At 45.3% G+C, this 19,649-nt stretch overlaps 1 protein-coding gene across 1 annotated transcript; it reads right to left on the bottom strand.

Annotated features, from left to right (window-relative positions):
• Positions 1-1,606: 1,606 nt before the first annotated feature.
• LOC139223460 (NACHT, LRR and PYD domains-containing protein 12-like) lies at positions 1,607-18,690 on the bottom strand. Its single transcript, XM_070855369.1, has 20 exons — positions 18,464-18,690; positions 14,629-14,867; positions 13,662-13,959; positions 11,167-13,024; positions 10,896-11,069; positions 10,294-10,467; positions 9,885-10,058; positions 9,473-9,646; positions 8,634-8,807; positions 8,222-8,395; positions 7,853-8,026; positions 7,732-7,778; positions 6,774-6,817; positions 6,599-6,663; positions 6,198-6,409; positions 5,481-5,728; positions 5,006-5,134; positions 4,591-4,717; positions 4,016-4,051; positions 1,607-3,839 (listed from the first exon to the last, which is right to left on the bottom strand). Exons 1-20 carry the CDS (start codon positions 18,621-18,623, stop codon positions 3,565-3,567), a joined length of 4,956 nt encoding a protein of 1,651 aa, XP_070711470.1. The 5' UTR covers positions 18,624-18,690; the 3' UTR covers positions 1,607-3,564.
• Between the last annotated feature and the right edge of the window lie 959 nt (positions 18,691-19,649).

Genomic DNA, 19,649 nt, shown 5'->3' on the forward strand with positions numbered 1-19,649 from the left:
AAAAAAAAGAACCTGTAACTTGGTAATTCAATGAAAAGTGTGTAAATGTTTCAGCAGCCACTGTTACTGCAGCTGTAATTCTGGTGCTGCACACATCATCTACTTCATCATCTCCTGAGGATCTAAACACTCAAATACGTTCATGTATTTATCCAGTTTTAGTAAAAGGACACAGATCTCGTGAATTATTCTAATTATTTCCATCAGTAACGAAGTAATCAGACGGTCCAGATCATTAAGAGGATAAAAACGTGATGGAAGCCTGATTAAACATCTCCAATCGCTGGAGTGTTAAAGAAAACCCCATGAGGTCGAAACTTTATGGGTATGAACTGAAATAAAATGACACTGAATGTTTAGTATTTTAACCATTTATTAGACTATTTATCTTCTTCTGCAGCAGACGAAGATGATGGTAGCCACAACAGAATCGAAGAAACAGAGATAAAAAAAAAGAAAAATGTAAAAATAAAATACAAATATATAAAATATAATCCAAAATATACAAAAAGCCAATTAAAACACATTTTACCAGGAGGAGTTCGTCCTGCCTTATTGCTGAGCAGTTATTACTTTTATTGAGCCTACAGCACCTCCTGCTGACACCATCAGGCTCCAACTCTTCCCAACTAACTAAAAACTCAATATTCACTTCACACCATTTAGGTTCTGCTTTCGTCTTATTGCATTTAAAAAAAACAAAGATATAGTTAACCTCTAAAGACCTGGGGTACACATGCATGGACATCACATGTTGGGTTATATTACCATAGTAGTTAATTCTGCTTAGCTGGGGCCGTATGGACATGCATGTGGGAACAATTGTTGATATTTCATATTGTTTTTTGCACCGTGATTTTCAAAACATGTTTTGTATGTGTTCTAAATACAAAAGCAGTCAGGAAAAAAAACCTGCTATGTTCAGGGTGGAAATAAAGAGTTCTGCACAAAGGTGACTTTATTGTGTTTTCTGGACATTAAGACTGATTGTCCACATATGTGGACATAATGTTTCTCTAAAACTACACCATGTAAAAAGATGATGCTTAGGTTTTATACTTATCAGGGTCCAATAAGCCCAAATAGCAAGGAGAAATAAAAAATGCATATCAAACAAGAGCTCAGGTCTGAAGAGGTTAAAACAGAGTATAAAATGTTAGATTTGGTTACATTGCTCTCATACTTATTGATTGGTTTCATGTTCCACCACCTTTGTTATCTGATCAACACTCCTTCCTACTACATCTTAATCAATACATTATATTCACATCATGTGCTGCCTGAGTATTGTTTAGACCAGACATGTCAAACTCAACGATACAATCATATCCGGCCGCGAGATCATTTCATGTGACTATTAACGACGGCCCGTCGGTAAACAGCACTCCCATCTCTAATACTACAAATCCCACAATGCACTGAACAGCTGCCGCGCTAGTCCGACCTGTGCAGCAGGTATAATAAAAACCTGTGAGTGTGTTTGTGGAGCTGATGGAGCCGTAATAAAAGAATATATATATATATATATATATATATATATATATATATATATATATATAAGATAAAGACGACACTATGAGACAAAACATGAGGATAAGTAGAAAAAAGAAAATAATAATTACATGTATTTTATACATGTAGTTTGTCTGTTTAAAATAATATTTCAGAATAAAATATATATTATTATATTATATCCTACAATAAAATAATCACTTTTAGACTCTTCAATAAATGTTGAGCCGGTTTAGACCCTGTTTTAAATGTTGGCCCCTTCTTTGATTGAGTTTGACCCCAGTTTCAGAATAATGTGTCACCTATTGTTGCTTCTGACTTTTCAGACGTCCCCACAGTGACGGTGCTGCAGAGCGCCGTGGCCACGCTGCCCTGCCCTCACGCACAGGGACGTATCACATGGAGCCGCTGGTCAGCCACCGGTGAAAAGGTGATTCTGGTCTCGGTGGAAAACGGCATCGAGCAGAGAGACGACAGACGCTACGGCTCCCTGGCAGACGGCTCCCTGGTCATAACAGGTGTTTTAACTAGAAACTCTGATACTGCGACAAAATGTCTTCAATAATAAGAAGTTTAAATCATTAAGTGTCTCATGTGTTTCTCAGACGTTGTTCAGGTCAGTGTGAGCTGACAGACCGGAGTCTCCTCTAGTGTTTTAAGAAGCAGATGTAATATCTTGACTGTAAGAAACACAAAGTTCTTGTTTTATAAACTTATTCCTGCGCAGACAAACGCTGACGGCTGGTGGAGACTGACGCACGGACCTCAGCGTCCAATCAAACAATGGTTATGTGTGACACTGTGATGCTCTGCCCTTTAAAATCTGTTGGAAAACCCAGTTCTTGGCTCCTCTGACCAGAACCAGTCATGAGCCCGGCGCTGCCTGAACCCCAGCGTTGGATTTCACCTGTGAATCTGAATTAAAGGCTCTTCTGAGACCGACTGAACCGTCCGGCTGATGAAGGGAATAATCTCTGCCGTCCATTAAAGAATGCGGGTGTGTTTCTTCACAGGTGTGACGCCCGCTGACACCACCATGTATCTCTGTAATGACAGAAAAACGGCGTATCTGGAGGTGACGACAGACGCCAACATGGTGGCCCCCAAAGCTGGACACGTACCAGCCACACCAAGAGACGCTGGACGGGGTTTTGGCCAGACGGGGGTCAGCGCGGGCGCCTGGAAGGTTCCCGTCGGTGTCGTCGTGGGTGCTGCGACGTTGGTGCTTTTGGCCGCCGTGACCCTGAGACTCTGCCTGAAGAGGAGAGCGGACAGAAGCACAGACTCGGGCAAAGCCGTGACCCACGAGGGGATTTACGAGGAGATCCGAGCTGGCGAGGAGCCGCCGAGCGGCGAGCCTGCTGTCGAGAGTCCTTATTACTGGACGAGCGTCTGTGAAACACCGAGAGGCTCCACGGCAGCAGATGACAACCTGTACAGCACCGTGAGCCAGCTGAGAACCAAAGGACGCCGCCATCAGGAGTGTGTGTACTACCTCGCCCAAAACCCTCCACAGGCAGGAAACACCAGCGACCGACCACTTCTCAGTGTTGGTGCCTCTGGAAGTGCTGCTGAACAAACCCTGGAGTCTTTCCCCAGATAAGGACTTAATGACAAACTTCCTTTTATTAAGGCTTCCACTCTGGTTATGTTCTTATTTCTATTACTGCCTGTTTCACTTTTTTCCTTTTGTTTTTATCTTAAAGGTCTGATTTGATTCATGTCCTGAACTCTTCTAACCACGTGAAGCACTTTGGCTGTATGGATCAAGTTTAGAACGATCATCTCTGCACATAGTTTATACTAAAGGGCCTCCACAGAGCTTCTATCGCAATGCTAAGCTGTTAGCATGATTACATTTTAATCACACAGCGGGCAGATAATCAATGAGGCTGAATGGTTCATTTGATTAAACGCTGGAGTCCCGATAAGGCTTCGCTGGGCCGTCTGGGTCCAATAGGGCCTTCGTACACATGTCACATTTCCATTTCCCACAGGTGGATATAGGTGTATACGTATGTGTTTGTATACGCACACATACATTTTGCTCCTCTATCCAGAGTCCTCAAGCTCCTGGAAGAGATACTTCATGGTCTCCTCCCCTTTGAGGATCTCATAGAGAGTGTCTTTGGCTTGTGGGCCTGCTTTCGTCACATGCGTAAGAATGCCCCTCATCTGATCTTGTCTGGGTTTCAGTGCTCTCAAAGCATCGTAGGTCTCAATCAGGATAATTTTCTCACTGTAGAGCCGATCCAGGATGAATCCCGTTTCGCTCACCCTGTCAATCAGAGATGTCCAATGGCGATCCACGAAATGATCCCCTGACTCTGTCATGGAAGGTAAAAGCAATGAGCAGTGAATACTGCAAGATGTCATAAGTTAAAATACCAAAAACAAGGAAGTAAAAACTATTAGTGCAGAGCGATGGTGTTCAGAGCGACTATGTGAGGTCATCTTAAGATGTCTTTCATTTCTGCAGAATAAATGTCTGGTTTTTTTTTACCTTGTTCATGATCAGTGCTTCGATTTTGATAGTCCCCTGAAACGCAACACAGACGATAATGCTGGTTAGTTACTGGTAACTGATTAGTTACTGGACTTAAAGGTCCAGAGCAGGTTGACATGGTCTAATTGTTTTTCAGACGCGGCCGCTGCAGCTCTTTGTCTTCTTCACGCTCGCCTCCGAGATGTTCGTGTTAGCGTGAGCTAGCGAAAAAACAATGGCGGACAGCGGGGGGGGTGGGGGTGGGGGTCAGGAGGTTATCAGTGGGCGGGGACAGTCAGCCTGCTGAACGGCTGGAGGAGGTCACGTGATCAACGGATCCCTTTATGACATCATAAAAGGGGCCAAATCTAAACGGTGTGTTTTCACACACGTTTACTAAAAGACGGAGCAGCAGAAACAGACAGGACGGTTCATTCTCAGATTCTCTGCACGACGCTGGGGGAACACATCTATGGGACCTTTAATGTTTTGTTGTTTTTTTCCCCCATTAGATTCACACACACACAAAGTGCATATTCAGCTAAACAAAACAAAGGCAGTTCATAATTTAAATTCTTTAAAAAACCACTGACCTTTGCGAATGGAACAGGTCCAGACAGTTTTTGTCGTACTTTCAAGCTTGAGGGTGAATTTGTTGTTTGCATTTCCGATGAACACCTCGAAGCAGTTTCTGCTTGAACCATATCTGAACACTCGTTCCTGAATGAAGACAATTAACTCATTATTTTCAGTGCTAGTATTTGGATAGTTAGTTTTCTAGTGATTTCAGCTACTCAAAGCGTTTTTACATCACATCCTCATTCACACGCTGAAGCTGCTTCGGGAGCATGTTGGGGTTCAGTGTCGACATGTTGGACGACCCACACTATCACAGCCGCCTCAATGCTGAGGATCTTTTACTTTCTATGTCTTCATAACTTCACACAATTAAATTTAAATTTGACACTGTGAATGCAGAACCGTGAAGTTAAAACAGCTAAAACATACTTTGGGTTCAATCGATGCCTCCTTGTTGTCTGTTGTGATTGAGAAGCGACTTCCCAATTGAAGCGGCGCATCCGGGCCTGGTTTTCCTATTATTACTGATCCACATCCTTTTAGCTGTTTTTCAAATTTCTGTGAAAAAAAAATAATGAAAAGATCCTCAAAAATGAAAGAAGCCAGTCCAGAGAGTCATGTTTTGAAGTAACGTCATGATCAGGGGGGTCAAACTCACTTTAGTTCAGGAGCCCAGCCTGATCTCCAACCTTTAAATAACAACGACTCCAAATGTTTCCCTTTGTTTCGGTACACTCTGATCTTTTTACAAAACATTATGAACGTCCCGCGGCCGGATTGGACCCTCTGGTGGGCCGGTTTTGGCCCATGGGCCGTATGTTTGACCCCCCTGGTCATGATGATTATGGTGCTTTTCCCAAACAATGGAGAACACAGAATAAATCACTGTGAATGAAACAGAAACCTTTCGTAGAACACGATAATGCGGCAGCAGGTACACGTCCAGCGTGAGGAATTCTTTCTTCGTCTTGCATATCATCACGTCACAGTAAGTCCGAATGCCAAGTTTCTCCAAAATCATGGCACCAATTTTTGAGAAACTTGGCTGGAGCAGCTTGACGTGGGATGATGTAACTTCAGGCACATGCTTCAAAACATCTCCACAGGTATCAACGTGTAGAACCGCAAACATGTCCGGCGTGGAGTTTTGATCTGCAAAGCAGAAATTCAGTGATGAGGAAAATTAAATGCCTCTCTGTGCCACATCCCCGACGGCCCGGACCGCTGCCATTTTCCATCCGTCCACCAGAAAATCTCGGACTTTCAGCCCTTTTCCCATCACCTGAACTCTCCACCCACCTCCTCAACTGCCTCTCGGTTCTTATTCATTTCCTTTCATTCATCTAGGTGTGAATCTTTTAAAACAACATCATAAAATTCGGCCTTCAACGCCACTTCAGGATTAAAAAAATTCACAATTCAAGTAATAATTACACACTGATCTGTCTATTGCACAGTAATCTCCACATGAACTTTGTGTTTTGGTCTGTAACCCATTTGGTCGCTTGTCCGTCATTTTGAATTTTGTCCAAATCTGTTTTTTGTGGCTGTGACAACATGTATGAAACTATTCACAACTACAATAAAGCCAACAGTCCTTTTCCAGTATATGAGCACTCACCTATGCAGATCCAGTGAGGCAGGTGCACCTCCTCCATCTGTCCAGCTGTGACCGTTATGTCCATGAGGGGCCCTGCTGGCATGTATTTCCTGCTCACAGGGCTCATGTGTTCCTCCCATGATCCAAACTGGTAACTGAAGCAGACCTTGTCTGTGCAGACCCAGCGCAGCGCGGACACGCTGCATTCATAGTGGCCTGCCTCAGACTGTAGGCTGATTTTTGGGAGACAAATGAGTGTCAAGAAACAAACAAGTAAATTCTGATGTCACCTGATGTCTCCTCGTCTTATTCGGCACAAACTGCACCATTATTAGCGTAAAACACTTAAATTAGCCATCGCTGCTTTTCAGTTCATGTGACGTATGAGCATTGAACTGTAATACTTAAGATGAAATCTTTACCGATAGGTGTCAACCTCACTCCCTTCGCTGACTTCAGGTTCAAGTTTAGTCCAGGTTCTGGAGTCCTGTTTCAGAGGACAATATAGGTTTTTGGTTTTTTTTTTGGATTGTTGGATCAGCCATTTTTAAAAACTGATATAACATACAAGCAAAACCCAAAGAAAAAAAAACTTACCGTTACACCACCACACGCTCCAAGCGTCAAACTCCCAGAAGGCCCTTGTCAAAACACACAGGTTAAGTTTAAAGGAATGTTACGCCCCACATTGGAAAAAACACATTTTCTTTCTTATGGCACTTTTCCACTAGCACCTACTCGACTCCACTCGACCTGTAGGGTTTCCCACCAGGTGATAGTTCCTGGTACCAGGTACTATTTTAGTACCAACTTCTCTCTGCTTAGCAAGAAGGAACACCTACCCACTGTCATTTTTCAGAGGATGCAGAAATACGCAGCACAGCCCACAGCACCGCTATCTGCATGCCGAACTCTCAGATGTGGGCTGACAGCTGAGACTCTGGTCACCTAATGCTGTCCTCTGAGATGAGATCTGTGTGGTCAACGTCCTCGTCTTGCATTCCTCACGTGGCGCATTACAAGGCCGAGTAATGTGACTTGTGCTGTCTAGATTGACTGATGCACCGAAGGAGAAGGTTATGGGTGCGACGTACAACCCCACCAAAGATTTTTTCTGTTAATCTCTGGTAAAGCTGAGGGAGAACAGCCCCATCAGGAGAAAGATGAAGCTTTTAAGCTCTGCCCACACATCCCTCAGTCCAGAGGGAGCTAGGGCTGACCAGACTGCTGTAGCCACAGCAGTGAGGGGGAGACTAAGCAGCAGCCTGTCAGAAAACCCTCAGCATTGGGGCAAACCAACCCTCATACCCAGCGGAAGGGGAGGGAGCATGTAACCTACTGCTCCTTGCTTCTTCCCACCAAGAAATCAAGCAAAATGGAGGTGGAAAAGGGCTCTGAAGTTCATGGGTCAGAGACGCTTTTGATTTCCAGCTTCCCAGGCTCTCTCTCAGTTTCTCTCCCCTCATGTTCACAGGGAGGAGAGCAGGTAGCACATTGTCACCAAGCACTTCCACGCCGTTCAGACAAAACAGAAATAAAGCAAACACACAGTTACCCGTGTCAACACCACGAACCAGCCACTGCTCTCCAGCATGGTCCACTCTGGAGGAAGAAACAAAGTCAGCTTGTCAGTGTGACAGAGAAACACAGTGTGAGCTCTTGTTGTCTGGTCCTACCTGAGAGTCTCCAGTCTCCAGCGTGGATCCTCCAGTCTAGCAGACAGCAGCCTCACTCCTGAGGCTCCTGGATAGTTGTAGCTCAGGTCCAGCTCTCTCAGATGGGAGGGGTTGGAGCTCAGGGCCGAGGCCAGAGCAGCACAGCCTTCCTCAGTGATCATACAGCCTGACAGCCTGGAGACACACACACAATAAAAAAACTTTCCCGACTAAAACGAAATGTAGCACACAGCCAAACAAAACCACAAGCTGTCATCAAGAAGAGTATTTTTCTCAACAACACGGAAGAAACCAAATACATGTTTGTTCTGTTTGTTTTATCAACAGGCGAATGCAGTGATACTCAAAAGCAGCACAGTGTGATCTGACCTGAGAGTCTCTAGTGTGCAGTCTGGACTCTTCAGTCCAGCAGAGAGCAGCCTCACTCCTGAATCCTGCAGGTCGTTGTTGCTCAGGTCCAGCTCTATCAGACTACAGGACTGAGAGCTGAGAACTGATGAGAGCTCCTCACAGCATCTCTCTGTGAGCCTGGTTTGATTTAACCTGAAAAATAAAACATGAAAAATGTTAATTTACATCAACTAGTTGAACATACCTGATGCGTTAGATGATATTTAACAGAGTTCAGTAAGCTTATCAAGTGAAAATGTGGATTATTCTTACGATGCAAAGTGTAGACGTGAGATTATCTACAATGCAGCAGAGACCAAAAGGAATACATGTCTGTTTTATTTTTTTAAATCATGCAACGTTACAGCGTTGCATCACAGTGTGACCTGACCTGAGAGTCTCCAGTGTGTAATGTGGACTCTTCAGTCCAGCAGAGAGCAGCTTTACTCCTGAATCCTGCAGGTCGTTGTTGCTCAGGTCCAGATCTATCAGACTACAGGTCTTGGAGCTGAGAACTGATGAGAGCTCCTCACAGCATTTCTCTGTGAGCCTGGTTTGATTTAACCTGAAAAAAAGAGAAAAAAAAAATTTACATTAACTAGTTGAACATACCTGATGCATTAGATCAGGGGTGCCCACATTTTTACGGCTCGCAAACTACTTTTAAAATAACCAGGTCAAAATTATCTACCTACATTAAAAATGCTAAACATATATTTATATATATATATATATATATATATATAAGCTTGATGCATTCAATACATTTATGGTCACTACCTTACTCTGATCACCTGCACTGAATGGAGCAAATATCCTTCCTGCTTTATTCCCCATCCCAGAGTATCCCTTCTTTAGTAGATATAAATTGGAAGGCTAGCTAGGTCACTCCGCTTGCTAGAGTTTTGCAGCAGCTAGCGTGTTTGATCGCGCATGTCCCTGCCCGCGACCCATAGCAGAGAAGAGACCGCAGACTGGAGCCCTGAATGACTATCAACTTACAAACGCAACTTTTTTTTTTTTTTAAATTATCTTATGCGATTGACCGGTAGATCGTGATCGACGTATTGGGCACCCCTGCATTAGATGATATTTAACAGAGTTCAGTAGACTTATCAAGATAAATTGTGGAATATTCTTATGAAGCAAATAGAATACACGTTTGTTGTATGTTTGTTTTATCAACAGGCGAATGCAGTGATACACAAAAGCAGCACAGTGTGAATTGACCTGAGTCTCGCTAGTGTGCAGTCTGGACTCTTCAGTCCAGCAGAGAGCAGCTTCACTCCTGCATCCTGCAGGTTGTTGTTGCTCAGGTCCAGATTTTTCAGACTACAGGACTGAGAGCTGAGAACTGATGAGAGCTCCTCACAGCATCTCTCTGTGAGCCTGGTTTGATTTAACCTGAAAAATAAAACATGAAAAACATTAATTTACATCAACTAGTTGAACATACCTGATGCATTAGATGATATTTAACATAGTTTAGTAAACTTATCAAGGTAAAGTGTGGATTATTCTTACGATGCAAAGTGCAGATGTGAGATTATCTACAATGGAGCAGAGACCAAAAGGAATACATGTCTGTTTCATTTTTTAAAATCATGCAACGTTACAGCGTTGCATCACAGTGTGACCTGACCTGAGAGTCTCCAGTGTATAATGTGGACTCTCCAGTCCAGCAGAGAGCAGCTTCACTCCTGCATCCTGCAGGTCGTTGTTGCTCAGGTCCAGATCTTTCAGACTACAGGACTGAGAGCTGAGAACTGATGAGAGCTCCTCACAGCATCTCTCTGTGAGCCTGGTTTGATTTAACCTGAAAAAAAGAAAAAAAAATGTAACTAGTTAAACATGCCTGATGCACTGGATGATATTTAACAGAGTTCAGTAGACTTTTCAAGAGAAATTGTGGAATATTCTTACGATGCAAAGTGCAGATGTGAGATTCTCAACAACACAGAAGAAACCAAATAGAATATATGTTTGTTCTATGTGTGTTTTATCAACAGGTGAATGCAGTGATACTCAAAAGCAGCACCATGTGATCTGACCTGAGAGTCGCTAGTGTGCAGTCTGGACTCTCCAGTCCAGCAGAGAGCAGCCTCACTCCTGAATCCTGCAGGTCATTGTTACTCAGGTCCAGCTCTTTGAGACTACAGGACTGGGAGCTGAGAACTGATGAGAGCTCCTCACAGCATTTCCCTGTGAGCCTGGTTTGATTTAACCTGATAATGATAAATCAAAACAAAAACGTTGAGTTTAAAGTATTACCAAAGAAGTAGACCTGTAGTAAGCAAAAATAGTTTAAAGAGTATCTTCATACTAAATCCACTATTTTGAGTTGTTAAATTACACAGCAGACTGGATGAAAGAGAAAAAAAGTTAGTTAACTTTAGTTAAATAAATAGAATGACCAAGAAAACACTTCTGCAGTCCATAGAGCTAACGAGGGGTGCAAAGTCATGTAATAATTCTCAGTGGGTTTGTCAAGTGGAGTTTTGCATTACAAAGTGCAATTTCATCCATTGCTCAAGAAATTCAGAGAAACTTTGTACTTCAGTGTTTTTATTGTAGTCTATACAGTTTAAATCTGTGGATGTTTTTTTTAAACGTATTAACTTGTATGTAAAGCAAGTTAAAAGTTAAGTCTAACCTGAGAGTCTCCAGACTACAGTGTGGACTCTCCAGTCCAGCAGAGAGCAGCCTCACCCCTGAATCCCGCAGGTTGTTGTTGCTCAGGTCCAGATCTTTCAGATTACAGGACTGAGAGCTGAGAACTGAGGACAGAGCTGCACAGCTTCTCTCTGACAGATTACAGCCGCTCAGCCTGAAGGAGAGAGTAAATGCCGATACTGTCGTCAATGTTAAACATGTCACAAAGAAAGACCGTACACATGTCATACAGTTAGTATCTGTGCACTTACAGAGCTTTTCTGGAGGCTTTGACCACTGGCAGCAGCCTCAGAAGAGCCTCCTCTGAAGCAGAATATTTCTTCAGGTCAAACTCGTCCAGATCTTCTTCTGATGACAGTAAGATGAAGGCCAGAGCTGACCACTGAGCAGGAGACAGTTTATCTGTGGAGAGACTTCCTGATCTCAGGTGCTGTCGGACCTCCTCCACCAGAGAACGATCATTCAGCTCATTCAGACAGTGGAACAGGTTGATGCTTCTCTCTGGAGACAGATTCTCACTGATCTTCTCCTTGATGTACTTGACTGTTTCCTGACTGGTCTGTGAGCTTCTTTTCTCTTTCAGAACGTCTTGAAGGTGATCCTGATTGGTCTGCAGAGAAAGACCCATGAGGAAGCGCAGGAACAAGTCCAGGTGTCCATTTGGACTCTGTAAGGCCTTGTCAATAGCAAACCTGTGGACCTCTGTCACAGATGTTTTACTGAAGACCGTTCGCACACGTTCCCCAAAGGTTTGTCCTGGCTCAGCCATCACATTCTTGTTTCTGTTAGTCAGTGACATCTCCACATAGAGAGCCGCCAGAAACTCCTGAACACTCAGATGGACAAAGCTGAATATCTTGTTTTCATCTTTCTTCCTCCCACGTTCCTCTTTAAAGATCTCAGTGAAGACTCCTGAGCACACTGAGGCTCCACTGACATCAATGCCACTCTCTTTTAGATCTTTCTCATAGAAGATCAGTTTGCCCTTTTCCAGCTGGTGGAAAGCCAGTTTTGCTAATGAGTTAACGTACTGAGAGCACTTTTCTGGGCCGTACTTATCTTTTATCTGATCAATCTGAAACGCCAAGAATTCTGCGTACATCTCAGTCAGGGTCTTGGGCAGCTCTCCTCCTGCTCTGGTCAACAAATCCTCCAGAACCGTAGCAGTGATCCAGCAGAAGACCGGGATGTGGCACATGATGTGGAGGCTTCGTGATGTCTTGATGTGGGAGATGATTCTGTCGGCCTGCTTCTCATCTGTGAATCTCTTCCTGAAGTACTCCTCCTTCTGAGGGTCCGTGAACCCTCTGACCTCTGTCATCACGTCAACAAAGTCAGAATGGATCTGATTGGCCGCTGCAGGTCGTGTGGTTATCCAGAGACGAGCAGAAGGAAGCAGTCTTCTCTTGATGAGGTTTGACAGCAGCTCATCCACTGAGGTCGGCTTTGTCACGTCAAACTTAACTGCCTGAGTTTTATTGGTTGAACAGTCCAGCTGAAGGCGGCTCTCGTCCAGTCCATCCAAAACAAACAGGAGTTTGAATTCACTCTTGTCATAGTTGGTGTTTCCTGATGACTGCAGAGATGTAAAGATGTAATTCAGAGCTTCTTCCTTGATGCCTCTGGTCTCTGTGATACATTGATGAATTAGTTCTGCCAAACTAAACTTTTCTCCCTTCCATAAATTCAGCTGGCGGAAGGTGAAGGCGAATATCAGATGCACATCTTGATTGGCTCTTCCTTCAGTCCAGTCCAGCACAAACTTCTGTACAAGAAAAGTTTTGCCAATTCCTGCAATTCCATTGGTCAGCACAGTTCTTATGGGTTTATATCTTCCAGAGGGGGGTTTGAACATGTCACTGGGTTTTATTGATGTCTCTGTTCCTGATGGCTTCACCACCGCCTCAATCTGCCTGACCTCATGCTGTTTGTTGATGTGTACGTCACCCCCAGCTGTGACGTACAGCTCTGTGTAGATATCATCCAGAGGTTGCTCGTCCTTCTGTGACCACCCCTCTTGTACAGAACTAAATCTATCTTGGAAGTTTGACTGAAGCAAATGTTGGTAAAATGAGATTGGTCGTGGCTCTGGTACTGGAACGATCCCACCTGTGTGACATAGAAACAAATAGTCAAGATTTCACAGTTACAGGTGGAGCAAGTTGTCTGAGTGCTCTAGTAGTCAGAGATTTGCAATTGTGTGTGTTGTTCTGGTTCTGTGCAGGTGTCTGTTAAAGGGTGGGTTCACCCAAACTGCAAAAAAACACATTTTCTTTCCTAATGTACTGTCCGGGCAGACAGTTCTGGTTTTATTTGCTCAAGCTTTGAGATATTCTTCTCTGAGGTAGAGTACAATAGAATGGGTTTTCACTAGTGGTGTAACATTTAAATACTCAACAGCAGTGCGTTTCTCCGAAAAATATCCCACTAACTCGGGATGATCCAAAGACGAGCTTACGTGGAATCATTATGAAAAAAATTCTCTCATGTTAGACCGGCGTCTCTCTCCGGTCGTAACAACGGAGGATTTTATTGGACAAAATCTCACATCAAGCTCCGTCTGTGTTTAGTTTTCAAGTTTTACCAGTGAAATCCTCCTTTGTTACCTTTAGACACTGTGTGCATGATGGACGCTGGAAAACAAAATCAGTACTCAGACACTAGTGGCTCAGTCTGAAGTACATAATCAACAACACATTAAAAATATTATCTGGAAATACAAAGAAAAGAAAAAAGTGAGACTGACCTTGTGGTGGTGATCTGATGTCTGACAGCCTCTGCACCAGATCATGCCTGTTCATTCTCTCTAAAACCATCTTGGTCACCTCCAGAGCTCCATCAGGTTTGTAGGTGTTCACCATCAGATCCGCGGTGTCCCTCCTCTCTACCCTCTCCAGCTGGGACACTGGGATGGCTCTGTAGCCTTCCAGCCTGTCAAGCTGCCGCACATGCCATTTGAACTCCTTGAATTCATCATCTCTTAAATCCTCCAGAGCCCTCCAAAGGTCGACTGGGTTCACTGTAACTGGGTTCAACTGATCCTGCTGAGATCAGACAGTGTTTTCAACCAAAAGGAAAACTGTAACACAAATACATCAGAGCAGCAACTGGAAATCTGATCAACAACAGAGCCACCACTAGAGTCAATGGGCCTCATTCACCAACATCTTCCTTAGTTTTTTCTGAAGCTTCATCTTAAGAAAAGTCTGCATCAGATCTATGATGTCCACACCCGTGTTCGACTCGGCACGGTTTAGGTTGCGTTTCCACCGGCCCTAGTACCTGGTACCTCTGCCAGGGTTCCCAGCGAGCTGAGTCGAGCTGACAATGCGATGTCACCAGAATGCAGGCCACTGATTGGCCAGGGAGCGGTGTCACTTGATGAGTCATGAGCGCAACTCATTCACAAGAATCAAACCCGCTGTTTTTAAAACCCCAGAAACAGAGGCCGGGCGTTTTTATTATTTCTGTGAACGAGGTAAATGGATACACGCAAAACAAACGCTTCGTGTCCCTAGTTGTGTTTGTTTGTGCCGTATACAAATTACGCTACCGGAGTTTCAGCCCGCCTTGCTATGGCGACCCCGCCCACTTTGAAGTGGTACTATTCTGTAATGGAAACACAACCAAACCGTGTCGAGTCGAGTCGAGTAGTGCTGGTGGAAACGCGGCTTTACTGTCCTCATGAACTGAAAACTTAAAATGAAACTTACCCTGACATGGTCTTGAGCTGACTGTCTGAACTGAGAGACCACGCCAGAGAGCAAAGTGTTGACCTTCAAATCAGGTTTTGTGGTAAAAGGCTTGTTACACAAGGGACACCGAAACTGGTTGTTAGTGTTCCAGTGTTGAGTGATGCAGTTCTTGCAGAAGTTGTGTCCACATGATGTGCTGACAGGATCAGTGAGCACATCCAGACAGATGGAGCACTGAAACTGATCAGCAGTCATGTCTGTACACAATGGGAAAGAAAAGGTTATTTTCAAATTGGTTTAGATTACATGTTTAACAACAACAAAGGAGATGTCATAAGTGTTCTTTTAAAGCTGGGGGGACGGCGATTCTTTGGAAAAGGCAAAAAAAAAAAGCCAGAATTTGAAAAATGCAGCTCCCCCTTTCTGTCCTAAGCCCCTCCCACCTGATGACCTGTGGAACCTGATGAGTCTGTGGAGGAATAAATGTAGGAACACGCTGAAAAAGATTCAGGAAAAGTTGAAGAAACATAAGCAAGATTATAAGAAGCTGAAGGACCAGAACAGTCGCTGGCCCAAACATCATCAGCCTGATTAATGGAAACACAAACCACACAGATCACCAGGGAGTCTTTTACCAGGTACATTAATTCCTGGAAATAAAAGTTCCTGGAAATGTTGATGGAAAAGAGGCTTTAGTTTTGTATCAACACTGTTTGTAGCACTTCTATATTTGTTCTACTGTGAACACTTGCACACTCATTTGTAGGTTTCTGATTTAATGCACTAGCAAACAGCGCAGTGTCAATGCTGAGGCGAGACACGGTTCAGCTCTACCACGAATCACATTTGTCTCAATGCAAAGATAACAAACAGCTCGCGTTCTTTGACTCAAGATGTTCCGGGAATAACGGCTGATGACCCTGCAGCCTGCTCAATGGCACCGTTGGAGGTGCGACAGGCAGAAATGCCATGCAGGTAGAACTACCTTACCTGTGCTTACATCTAGTTTATCTGGTTTACTGAGAAGAGAGCAGTTGATGTCCAAGAAAGACTGGTTGACAGCAGGAAAGACTGCACCAGGGGTGGAGGGGCCAGTTACCCACTCCACATGCCCAGGTAGCGCTGGCTACTTGGACACCCAAGCTAACTACAAGCAGAATAAGAAGAAAACAGCCCATTGGTCCTCCGAGAGACGGGATGGAAGATGGACCAACAAGGACGGACAAAGGGCCAAAGGATCCTAAGACAATGCAGTTGTGGATGGTGCAACATAACAACTTATCATGGACTGCGTATCCACCAGGGGAAGACAAAGTGTGTTGGTAACAGCCGGCCAGCTTGCACTGTGACAGCAGATCAGACAAAGAGGTATCATAGCCAGGTTGAGCACCAGTCTTACCAGCAGATCCCACAGCAGCAGCAGCACATCCCAAGGCAGGAGAGTAACACAGCAAGCACTGAGCCCACAAGAGGACTACCAGAGAAGTACGCCCAGTAACCCAAAGTCAAGTGGTCAAAGGCCAGCGACAGAGATGCATGGAGAAACTTGGATGACAGCCTATGCACCACCCTTGAGAACTCGCTAAAAGGGAACATAACTTCAAAACTGAACATCATCGGCCACCTCATCCATGAGGAAAGGAGAAACCGATTTGGAGACATGCCCAAGAAGAGGCCTGTTCCTAAACAGAGCGTAAGACAAGAAAGGGAAATCTTCCAGTTGGCAAAAAGAGCAACGCCTTTTGAGGAAATCATGACTTCTTCCATGTACCATCATGCATCCAAAACCTAGTAGCAAAGTACTTCAACAACCTGCATGTCTGCTGCACAACGTGGGATGTCTCAACCGACTGGCACCGCCTCCAGAAGGGAATAGGAATGGGATGTTCCATCTCTCCCATCCGCTTCACGGCTGCATTTGAGATCCTCTTGATAGGCGGAAGTCAGATGGTCCGAGGGGTCAGATGTCAGACAGGCCAAAGACTCCCAGCCATATGGTGCTACATGGATGATTTCACCACCCTCCTCCAAACAGCAGCCTGCACATCCAGACTCCTTAAACGGCTGGAGGAGCTACTAGCATGGGCCCACATGAAGATGAATGACAACACCCTAATCACCGTGGATGGTGAAAGAATCCCCCTACTGAGGGAAGAACCTGTGAGAAGCCTCGGTAGGCTGTACACGGCTGACCTCTCAGACAAGAACATGGCCTCAGCAGCCACAACTCAACTCCAGGACGGCCTTCAAAAGATAGATCAGTGCTTCCTGCCAGGGAAATTCAAGGTGTTGTGCTACCAGTTTATGCTATACCATCGCCTAATGTGGCCCCTGAAACTGAGCGACATCACCATGACAAGGGTCCTGAAGCTGGAGGCAAAGGCCAACAACTTCATCCGAAAACGGCTTGGCCTTCCTCGATGCCTCTCCACCACGGCATTCTTTGGGAGAAACATCCTACAGCTTCCACTGCAGTCAATCAGCCTGAGGTACAAAAAGGAGAAGGTGAGGCTCCTTTTCGAGCTGAGAGACTCACCTGACCTGGCTATTCAAACTGCCAATCCCCAGGTTCGAACAGGACACAAGTGGCACGCATCCGAAGTAGTGGATCAGGCCATAGCTCGGTTAAAACACCAGGAGGTCGTTGGTTTCACGCAATCAGGTAGAACAGGCCTAGGGTGGGGAGTGGCGCCAAAGAAGGAGAGCAAGGATCTTGCCAAGATGGATGAGGAAGGCTACAAGGTCACAGCCGTGAGCCAACAACATCATGGCAAATAGACCACGTGGGAGGCGGTGACCAACAGGACCATTACTTGGGCTGACATGTGGGGAACAGGTGAGACTGAGCTTCCGGATTAGAGCCACTTACGACACACTTCCCAGCCCCTGGAACCTCCTCACCTGGTATGGCTCAGAAGAACCCTGCCAACTCTGCAATTCCTCGAATCCAAACCTTAAGCACATCCTCTCTGGCTGCAAGACAGCACTGACACAGGGCAGGTACAGATGGCGGCATGATGAGGTCCTGCGCAAGCTTTCAGAGATCCTGGAGGCCCGTAGGCTGGAGGCAAATAAGACCAGCCCACCTACAGCAAAGAAGTGGATCCACTTAATCAGGCCAGGGAATGAAGCGCAGCGCTGCACCAAGACCGATCAGTCCCTCTTGTCATTAGGAGGTGAGTGGTAGATGGTGGCTGACCTTGACCACCAGCTGAAATTCCCTGCAGAGATCTCCATGTCATCCCTCCGTCCAGACATCGTGCTGTGGTCAGTGCCTGCCAGGGTAGTCATCATGGTAGAGCTGACCGTTCCATGGGAAGAACAGATGCATACGAGAGAAAGAAGGAGAAGTATGCAGAACTGTCAGCAACGTAGTCTCAAGCTGGGTGGAGACCTTTCACCTTCCCAGTGGAGGTCAGGTGTAGGGGGCTTCACCGGGACATCCATGCGGCGGCTCCTGAAAACCCTCGGAGTCACTGGTCCCAGAAGGAAGCAGGCTCTCCCAAGATGTTGCAGAGGAGACTGAGCTTCTGGCTCTGGCTCCAACGGAAGGACAAGGCGTAGGGAAAAGAGGGATCTTAAGCAGGCTGCAGGGGGCGTTAAGGAGACGCTGCTCCACCACCTCGAGATGCTCCGGGAATAATGGAGCGAAACATCAGTGAAGGGTGGCTCCCGGCTGATGACCCTGCAGCCTGCTCAATGGCACCGTCGGAGGTGCGACAGGCAGAAATGTCATGCAGGTAGAACTACTTTACCTGTGCTTACATCTAGTGGCTCAGTTTGAAGTACATAATCAACAACACATTAAAAATATTATCTGGAAATACAGAGAAAAGAAAAAAGTGAGACTGACCTTGTGGTGGTGATCTGATGTCTGACAGGCTCTGCACCAGATCATGCCTGTTCATCCTCTCTAAAACCTTCTTGGTCACCTTCAGAGCTCCATCAGGCGTGTAGGTGTTCACCATCAGATCCACAGTGCCCCCCCTCTCTGCTCTCTCCAGCTGGGACATTCTGATGGGTTGGTAGCTTTCCAAGATGTCGGGCTGCCGCAGAAACCATTTGAATTCCTGTAATTCATGGTTGCTTAAATCCTCCAGAGTCTTCCAAAGGCCCTCTAGAGTGTTCCTGGCTGCCTGCTGAGATCAAACAGTGTTTTCAACCAATCAAATCAGAGCAGCAACAGGAAATCTGATCAACAACAGAGCCACCACTAGAGTCAATGGGCCTCATTCACCAACATCTTCCTCAGTTTTTACTGAAGCTTCATCTTAAGAAAAGTCTGCATCAGATTTATGATGTCCACAGTTACCAATTAACCTAATGTGCATGTCTTTGGATTGGGATGGGAGGAAGCCGGAGTACACAGAGAGAACCCACGCTAGCATGGGGAGAACATGCAAACTCCACACAGAAAGACTTCAGGCTCAAACCCGGGATTTGAATCCGGGACCTTCTTGCTGTGAGGCAACAGTGCTAACCACAGCACCACCAAGCTGCCTGTCCTCATGAACTGAAAACTTAAAATGAAACTTACCCTGACATGGTCTTGAGCTGACTGTCTGAACTGAGAGACCACGCCAGAGAGCAAAGTGTTGACCTTCAAATCAGGTCTTGTGGTAAAAGCCTCTTTACACACTGGACACAGAAACCGGTCGTTAGTGTTCCAGTGTTCAGTGATGCAGTTCTTGCAGAAGTTGTCTCCACATGATGTGGTGACGGGAACATTGAGCACATCCAGACAGATGGAGCACAGAAACTGATCTTCAGATCTTGCAGCAGCCATGTCTGCACACAGAGGGAAAGAAAAGGTTATTTCCAAAATAGTTTAAAATTATATGTTTAGAAACAAAGGAGATGTCACACGTGTTCTTTTAAAGCTGGGGGCGGCAATTCTCTGTGCAGACAGAACAAACAGCTGATGACTTTCAGTCAAAGAATGAAAAGCATTCAGGCTGTCAGACTCGATCCACGCTTCATTAGTCGTCTAACACGCCCTCGCTGATGTAAGTGTCGCTCTACTTGTCTACAATGATGGT

This window comes from Pempheris klunzingeri, chromosome 3 (assembly GCF_042242105.1).
Source record: "Pempheris klunzingeri isolate RE-2024b chromosome 3, fPemKlu1.hap1, whole genome shotgun sequence".
Lineage (NCBI taxonomy): Eukaryota > Metazoa > Chordata > Actinopteri > Acropomatiformes > Pempheridae > Pempheris > Pempheris klunzingeri.